This window comes from Aulonocara stuartgranti, assembly GCF_965226115.1.
Source record: "Aulonocara stuartgranti genome assembly, chromosome: 13".
NCBI lineage: Eukaryota > Metazoa > Chordata > Actinopteri > Cichliformes > Cichlidae > Aulonocara > Aulonocara stuartgranti.
Window position 1 is genome coordinate 27,964,340 of NC_138949.1, and position 9,625 is coordinate 27,973,964.

General features: G+C 39.1%; 1 protein-coding gene across 4 annotated transcripts in view; it reads right to left on the minus strand.

The window, feature by feature from the left end:
* ehbp1 (EH domain binding protein 1) overlaps positions 1 to 5,269 on the minus strand; it is a 162,457-nt gene extending 157,188 nt beyond the window's left edge. For 2 of the 4 annotated variants that reach the window (XM_082557093.1, XM_082557095.1), the window contains exons 1-2: positions 4,877 to 5,268; positions 3,856 to 4,335 (exon numbers count right to left, since the gene is read on the minus strand). In XM_082557093.1, the coding sequence (XP_082413219.1) occupies positions 3,856 to 3,959 (104 nt within the window). In that variant the 5' untranslated portion in view covers positions 3,960 to 4,335; positions 4,877 to 5,268. Of the gene's footprint in view, positions 1 to 3,855; positions 4,336 to 4,876 lie in introns of all 4 variants that reach the window. The other 2 variants (XM_082557092.1, XM_082557094.1) reach the window with 2 other exon arrangements.
* Positions 5,270 to 9,625: the final 4,356 nt, after the last annotated feature.

The following is a 9,625-nucleotide window of genomic DNA, read 5'->3' on the forward strand; positions in this document are numbered from 1 at the left end:
ATATAACAACAAATGGCTCTGTATACACATTTCTGGCATATCATAAGATGAAAGCACCTCTCAAGACTGCAAAACAAAGTGTACTACTGACACTGAGCTGAGCCCACCCACCCTTTGCTCTGGGAAGAGAGGTACATTTTTGTCATTCCTTTCTCCAACACGTTAACATCTGTCCCAGGTCGAAGCTCTGTGGGGCTGTGTTAGTCACGCCTACGGCACGCTACTTGAGAATCTGTGTCTGCAGGCTACATCTTTACCTTACAAGCCCAAGCTTTTCCCTCGTTACAGGGCACACAGCTGCAGGCATAACTGTAGCACGTATCTACCTATCTCTCCACTTCATCTCCACATCTAAAAGCACAGCTCGTCCGCCTCTTTCATAGATTCAAATATTTCTGGCATACAACCACAAGATGAGCCACTAAACTAAAACTAAACAATATTAACCGATTAAAAACACTGCATGTATGTTACTATTGCAGAGTATGCAAGTGTGCAGATCATTTTTGTCATATTTCTAACAGCGTTCACATCTGACTAAAAGAAGCAGGGATGAGATTCGTGTCACTTAAGGGTATGGATGTCTTAGTATGGTTTTAAAGCCAGGAGGGCAAGGACCTGCCTGCAAAACAGTCTAATTATTAATTCAATAACCAGCATTCTTGCTGTGGTGATGCCAGTATGATTACACACAAGTGAAAATGTTTTTTTGTTTATAGATATGTACAAGTCCTATAAGCCAAGACTTGTGAAAGACACGCCTCAAAAGGCACCCTTTAAAACCTGACACACAACAGAAAGTATTACTTCTGGTTAAATTATTCTTCTCATGTAATGACTGATCTATTAAGAACATTGATGGTACATAGAACGAGATGTCTATTACCTTTACATGTAAATTTATAAATTTACACTACCAATTAGAGCAGGGCGATATGGCCAAAAATATTTATCACGATATATATTTGAAAATTTGCGATAACGATATAACCGACGATATAATTGATGCGAGACAAAATACAACTCCACAACATTACTAGCGCAAAAAGACAACCTTCCATTTATTTTCACTTAAACAAGAAGCTGGTTTTTATGTACATTAAAGCTTTATAAAAATGTAACAGTGCAAATGCAAATTCCTTGCTGAAAGTTTAACCAAAAGGCATTTCCAGTAGAAATGGGCTGACATATCCTGAGCATAACCATGTATAATATCCACTGAAGTTAAAAAGAGGTGCTTTGCAACATTAAACTGCAGTGTGCAGTACGTATTTTTCGGACCATAAGGTGCACGGGATTATAAGGCACATTAAGCGAAACAAAGCAGTCAGATAAATCAAACTTTATTAAACTCATTCTTCTTGCTTCCTCCACTTCTGTACCATTGATTCATTAATGTTGAATTCTCTGGCAGCTGCTCTATTCCCATGTTGTTGCAGTATAGTAATGACTAACCTCGTATTGTGGATGGATTATCTCAGTTGTTCACCTGACTGAAGTTTGGTCCGTTTACAGCATCCTGCCATGCGATTGCATTTGTTTCTAACCATGAAGAACCTTCACGTTAACTTTTATAAGTGGAAAAGTGTTAGTGTTCGTCCTCCAGCTTCACTGTTTATGTTATGCTAACATAGCTGTGTCGCTAGCGATCACGTAGCACATCATTATATACCAGCTAGCCCAACTTCAGTAACCCTACAAACGTCACTGCTGTTTAGTTTCCTGTCTTCATTTATGTTGGAAGTGATAGCAGAGCTGTACGTTTGATTTTTTTCAGAAATCTCTCAGTCAGAACATGCAATATCATGCTTAGGTAACTAGCGACACTAGCGAGCTAACTTCCGCTAGCTTCCTGCTAACTTCTAACTCCGTTAAATGTAATAACTTTTGTTTTCATGGATGCCTGGAAGTTAAACTTTATAGTTACACCTGGTAAAGCAGCAATGCTGATCGTTTTATTAAAGATGAAAGAATTTAGACAGTTTTTAACTCTAAGTGATGCTGCAGTGTTGTTTGACCTGAAGTATACGGCGTTTAGGACCCAGATTACTCCCAGATTTAAGAGCATCTTAGTCCGACAAATACGACATTAACAACGGCCGCTTGCATGTTCTGCAAAAAACTGTGCTTTGTTGTGTATCTGACGACAAACACCAAACCAGTTCCACATCACGGAAGTTGCACCATTTTTACAAACCAATTCTGGTTCATCTGTTTCACTCAACAATCGGCCATGTGCGTATGAAAACAAAGGCACTGCGCATGCGCGTTTTACTCCCATTCTATCGCGATATTTAATTTTCCTATCGTTGCCTAACATTATACCGGTATTACCGTGAACGGTATAATATGGCCCAGCCCTACTACCAATTAATATCATTTTAAATCTTTACTGTTCAAACATTATTTTCACTCCTGTGCAGTAAAGCTGGCAACTTCACAAAAGGAAAAGCAGTGCATTTAATTTTAAGAAACTCTGTAATTAATGACTTCTCGTTGGCATCTGTTAATGGCAAAAGCACCTCATCATCCTAAAAAGCAAAAAAGGCACAAAGGGCTGAAACTCAAATGGTGTAGATCACGGCTTGGCATTTAAAACAGCGGTCCCCAACCCCCGGTCCTCGGACCCGTTCAGGTCCGTGAGTCGTTTGGTACCGAGCCGCGAGAGTTGAGGCTCAGGTGTGAAAAGTATGGTTTTCAGGGTTTTTAATCGGTTTTCAGCGTTATTTTGTTATCGTTTTGATTGTTAACTCTGTTTTCCTGGGTCTTTTCATGTGTGTTATGAATAAATCTTATTTTTTTCGGTACGGATACTAGTTTTATTTTGTTGTATTTATCCGCGATCCATTAAAGGCCGGTCCGTGAATATATTGTCAGGCATAAACCGGTCCGTGGTGCAAAAAAGGTTGGGGACCGCTGATTTAAAACACCTAATACTGGAGTCCAGACTAAATCTCAACTTATCCTGTTTCTCTCTCAAATGGGAGTAAACACTTGATTTCTGCTACTTTTTAAACCTTTATCAGAGTACGATGATCTGCTACGATATCAATACGATTATCAATCGCTGTGGAAATCATGTACATCACTGTTCTCTGTATGTCTGCAGACTTTCCTAGCTATTTGCTTGGTTTTCTACTTGGGCTGGTTCCCTCTCATCTCTGTACATACATGTGTAAAAACCATAATCAAGAGTTTAAGTCACTTTTAAACTGTCACTTTTAAAGGCTGCAGTCTCCTGTTGATCAATGTGACTTCATGTAAACTTAATCTGACACACAACCTTTTTTAAAAAAGGTTGTGTGTCTGGAGTTCATCAACTTACACTGTTCTTGAGTTGTATTTATGTGACTGTTTACATTAACCATTAGATTTTTCCTGTGAATGAGACTTAACTGGTTATATTAATAATTTGTATATATGGTGAGTTTGGAGGTCAAGCTGAGATTCCCAAAAGCATCCCTAGAGCTGCTAGTGGTTTGCTCAAGAATATCAACAGAGGAGTGAGCGGAGGAAGAGAAGGGGAGTGAAGCCAGCACATCTGGTTGAAGTGAAATCTCTCTACTGCACCAAATCCACATCGATACACAAGAAAAAAAGAAACATTTTAAAAGCCAGCCGGGCTCCTCCCTGCATACAGACATGCCTGTACACCAAGGAGACTGTGAGTGTATGTGTGTGTGAATTATGGCCACCAGGAACAAGCTCGACATTCCAAAACACACACACACACACACACACACACACACACACACACACACACACACACACACACAGAGAGCGAGAGAGAGAGAGGGAGAGAGAGAGAGTTTTCACTAGGCTTCAATGACAGCAATGTGGTCGCTAAAAACTCACCATTTCTTAGTACATTCCACCATTAGTTCCTGATAGGAAGCCACGAACTGGAATTTAGACGCATGCTTCCCCACACGTTGCAGTCTCTTCCACACCGAGGCCATGTTTCTTTGGGACGCGGGGTAGTTTCTGCGTGCCTATCCCGTCCTGGACTTCCTTCTTTGGGCTTCCCTTCGCACGACTTCACGCTTGTGTTTATCTGAGCATATCCAACCCGCATAGACACATAGTTAATGTTTTACCGGAAGCACTTTAAAAATAATAACAAGAACGACACTAAAAAGAAGAAGAAGATGATAAGGACCGTCTTTAAAAACTGGCGGATAAATCCAAACGTAAGGAGGTGAAATCTCTGCAGCAGGAGACTAGGCTTGATTTGTAGAAACGCATGATGCTAAGGAGAAAAGCACTCCACAATTTCGAAAGGCGTGATGAGTAATCCACTGGGTATAAATATCATTTTTCCATCTGCTGACCTTCCTGCAAAAGAAAGGAGGGGAAAAGACACAGTCGGTAGAGAAACACAGAAAAGCCCGGAGTATCTTTGACTATGTCACAAACCCACTAAACGTTATAGAGATGCAATTTACGTAAAGCAGCTGCTCCGTTATCACTGGCTTAAGCTCTGCAGATGTTACAACAAGACAGTTTATCTGCAGAGCACTTTGTTCATGTATAAGAATGCAGCAGCACTTAATGCTGCCAACACGGCGTGTCGGGGGGGCTATTTGCTAGCATGTTTGATAATAAAATTTGAATTTCTGCAATGAAATAATGAAAGAGAAGCACTGACATCACACTAAAACAAGCTCTTTCAACCACACAGTTAACAAAAGCTGCAACAACATGCACCACCTGAAAATGAGACCCCACTAAAACACGTTTTAAACACGGACAAATTAGTGGAATTCCTCGGGAATCCAGGGAGTAGTCTGCGCCGCTGTCCGCCGCTAACCGGGGTGATTCAGCTTCCAGGCTAACGACTTTACATGTGAAACTCCTGAGGCTGTGTGACACTCACCTTACTGCAGCACCCAGCACATAATGTGTTATCAGCAGAGATGGCGAACTGTCTTAAAAAGAGAACCAAGAAAACAGACGAGTGAGAGTAGCCTGCTTGCTGGCTAATTGCCGCTTTCTCTATGCTGCAGCAACACCAGTCATACAGCTAGCTAGCCCTGCTAGTGACCACGGCTAGTCACCACAACACGGCACGAGCGGAAACCGTAGCCTGGCACTCTGCTCCTCAGGTAAGCGCAACCCCTGGAACTCAAAAACCGGCGTTTATTCACGGCTGTCCCGCAGCTAAACTGAAGCAAAGTGAACCGATCCCTGGCAGCAGGGATCCTCTTAGTTAAGTAGTCCGATAGTTACTGATACTTTGACTGATCTGTTTATCTGAAAAGTGCATAAAGTTAGGCGAGGTCCTAAAAGATTTCCGTTAGAGGAAGCTGCATTTTCAGGATAATTGAAAGGACAAGGATACTCTTCAATGAGTCTATTAATCAATCATTATTACAAGCCAAGGAGACTAAATTATAATAGGAATAAATAAACATAGTATTATTATTATTATTATTATTATTATATAAAAAGTTCACTTGGCTGTAAGTCTTTTTTAGTGCAAAAGCTGATCTGATCCCCCACCTCCCCCACAAGTATTCCTTACAATATGAGCATTTAAAAAGATTAAAACTAATAGTGCGTAAAATTCAAACTAAACATTTTGATTGATTTTAGACATGAAAAAGAAAACACAAATAAGTAACAAAAGAGCATTGTAAACAGATAAACAAGAAAAGGGATACTGAACTGCCATCAACAACATTATGACCGGTCAGTTTACATACTGGAAAAGGAGTAGGACGAAGAGTAAACTTATGTAATCCTGCCTCTAAACTGTATGGACTGAAAATAAATTGAAATTCAAAACAAATAAGTTTAAAAGATAAGAAAATTACAGACAAATAAAATCAAAACAAGACAAAAAATATAGAATAAGGGTTAAAAAATACAGTTATACCGACAATATTTCTTCAGTAATATTTTAATGATATCATTATAAGCTATTCCTCAAACTTGCTTATCAAGTTTTTGCGCAAGGTGTGTTTTATTTTGAAGGTTGATGCCCCTACATCCTGTCTTGGTTCAGGCTGACTTCACTGATCCTCTCCTCTCCATCATTTGCTCTGCCGCTTGGATGACTGAAGGCTGGAGAAACGCCTCCAGACATCAGCCATTGGTGGCATTTTTGTGCCTGTTTACTCATTCATGAGGCATTTCTAGGTTGTTGTTGTTGCTGTTGTTATCGCCCCTGTTAAATCCTACATCCATCAAACACATCCCTTAATCCTTCATAGGATGGGTTTGCTGCTGCTGTCCCCAGACCTCCTCAAGTCACCATCAAGCATCTGGGAAGTCAAATATCTGCAGTTTGCAAAACGATGTGGCATTTAAATGCAGTATACAGTAACACATTCCTCCTTTTTAGTGGGTTTCAGCTATACACATAAAAATAGCTTTTTGCAAAATGGGGAAACAAGTATTTTGTCCCTGTATGTAATAAGTAACATTAAAAACATGTAAGATAAGATAAGATAAGATAAGATAACCTTTATTAGTCCCACACTTGGGAAATTTGTTTTGTCACAGCAGGAAGTGGACAGTGCAAAAGTTATGAGGCAAAAATTAGAATACAATAAGAATAAATACAGTACACAACTGTACAGAATAGAATAAAATAAAATACTATATATATAGTAGAATAAAATAAAATAAATATACAATAAGATAAAAATAGAATACAAATACAAATACTATATACAACTGAGTAAAAATACAACGATGACAGAAAGGATTATTGCACTTAGTATTATTGCATATGTATGGATGTGTGTGCTTGATCAGTTAAAGTCTTTATTATGGAGTAGTCTACATATATGCATCTTTTGTCTGTATGTATTTTGGGGGGGCCTGTTCTCATTATGCAAAGTCATATATTTTACTGGATCATGATAATTAACATGATAATGTTGCAACAGGTTAGTATTTTATATGCTGCTGGGATTATTCTAGATTAGATTATTTCTAATCTGAAATATCCTGAACAAAAACTGGGAGCTGGTTCCACAGGACAGGAGCCTGATGCTCTGCCTCCCATCTACTTTTCCAAACTCTAGCAACCACAAAAAAGCCTACAGTCTGAGAGCAAAGTGCTCTATTGGAATATTATAGTACAATGAATTCTTTAAGTTATGTTATGATGTAGGACTTTTATTCAATGGGGGAGACAATATTAGTTGATAAATTACAGTTTTTGTATCTACAATATACAAGAAAACAGCAGAAACAGAAATCAGCTTAAAAAAGACATAAATAGGGTGCAGCTACATTAAAACCACACTACTTTGTACTACATTGTACAAAAAAGATCCCATTAATGTTTTCATCCAACATCAGTGGTGGTGGGTAGCACCAGAGGGAGCAGTCGTATTTCCCCTCCCCTTGTGGACACATCCCTGCTTGAAAGCCTGGATCTACAGCAGAGCTTCACCCTCAGGTTTGTACTAATGAAGATGAGACCTCCATCTTCTGGAGGAGGAGTTGTCTTTCACATGTTAAGAGGAAATAAAACACCCACTGCCCATCAGAAATCAGTAAACCCTCATCTACACACACACACACACACACACACACACACACACACACACACACACGCATACCATTGCAAATGCTTCACACACCCCTGTTAACCACAGGCCTGTAAATGCAGAAAGAAGGAGGCCAGCACTGCTGAGGGAAATCCAATATGAGGCAGATTAAATAAATCTCAGAAAAGATATGGGTATAATAACAGGAAATTGATATCTTATCCTTTTAGATGTTGCTCCGGGTTATGAGACACATGTAGGATGGTGGTGCTCTTTATTTTTCTATTTTTCTCTCTGGAGCTGGTTGAATAGTAAAAGTTTGACTCCATACGTAATAGATAAAAAGCTAGTGTAACTGTATTTGTGTTAAACGGTTTATTGATAAATATGCATCAAAGAGACAGTTGATTTTCTTACACTTAACCAACGAACCTAACTGCATGCCTGTGTTCAGTTTGTAGAAGGAAGCCAGATTACTCAGAGAGAACCCACGCTTACACAGGAAAACATGCAAACTCCACACAGAAAGGCACCAACAAGCTGGTCGCGTTGAAACCAACAACTTCTTGCCGAGTGCTGATGATGCTGCAGTTTTTAGTGGACCTTCATTTTTCAGCTCGTAAAACCTGAAAAATAATTTTTCCTGTGACAACACGTTACTCAACCTCTAAATACCTGTTTATGATAATATGCAGGATTGTTTAAAACTCTGAGCACAACAACTGTTTTCTAATTTTGGAAATATAAGCCTCTCTGGATTAGGCTATGATGCAGTATGTTATAAAGTATCACAGTCCCAATGGTTTTCTTTAGTTTCCTGTTAGTTATTTTCTCTGTGTGCCTATCATGTTCTTTAGTGATATTCTGTGTATTTTCCTACTCACTTTACCTGAATTTGATGGAAAATGTCTTGCGGTCGAGGCAGAATGATGTGCAGAAAATCCGATTCTGTTTACTCTAGCCTCTTTAATAACATGACAGTGGATTAAGCCTGCTGTGCTGAAACGACAACATCCTTCTTAAATCTTAAGCGTCCAGTTTAAAACGTTTATTTATTAGCAACTGGGGAATTCAGGGTCTTAGCACAGGAGACAACTTGTGTCAGAAATAGAAGGAGGTTGATCCATGTTGCTGGTAAGTTCTGAAGCGTCTAATGTTTGAACTGAATTAGTCTAAAATGGGAGTGACTGGCCAGATTTTTCCAGGAGGCAAAAGACGATGGAGGGCAGACATGCAGCTGAATGATTTGGTGGGGACAGACCATCTCAGAATGAGCCTACAAGAATAAGAGCAAATAAATCAAACAGAGTGACATTAGCAGAGGCACAGTGATCATCAGAAAGCCCGCTTAGGACAACTAAAAGAGAACAAGTTTGAAGGAAGCTTAAGTTGGCCCTTAAGTACTAGCTATATAACTACAATTTTTTACAGTTAAAAAAAAAGTAAAACATTTTTTTTCCACGTAGACATTTTATCTATTGTAAAGGTGGTTTCTTAAAAAAATGTTTTTGTAATACAATCATAGTTCACAGTTCACCCGTGCGTTTAAAAATATCTGCAGGTTATGGCAGGAAATAGAAAACGCAACATTAACTGCTTTTTTTTTTTTTTTGTAAGACAGTGCGTCACTTTGAACTGTGGAATGATTTGATCTCTTTTCCTTTCATAAAGGATGGTTCAGTGGAGCCTCTGGTAAAGTAGGTCATAAAAGATGTACTGCACCTTTCCTTAGTGTTTGGAGGATTCAGCTACAGACCAGCAGATACCTCCAGGTCACTTCTCTCAGTAGAAAACAGATCCCTCATGTGTTTTGTTCTGTTTTTATGTCCTGCTTTACTTTACTTTTGCCTTTTCAGCTGTGGTTGATGTTTCTTGTCTTCTGTCTTCCTCCTTGTTGTTAGATAGTATATTATTAGTTTGTTTTCCTATTTTTGTTGTTCGTTTGGTGATCTTAAATTGAGCTTACCTTTTGCTTTTGCTGTAATCTTGACATAAAAGCCTTCGCGTCTTTTCCCATCATGATGCAAAACAGTATTTTGGCTCAGCTTTCATTCAGACAAGAATTTGCTAACTGAGAACAATGTGGGGTTTAGGGTCACAGTCGATTTGACAGCAGGGCG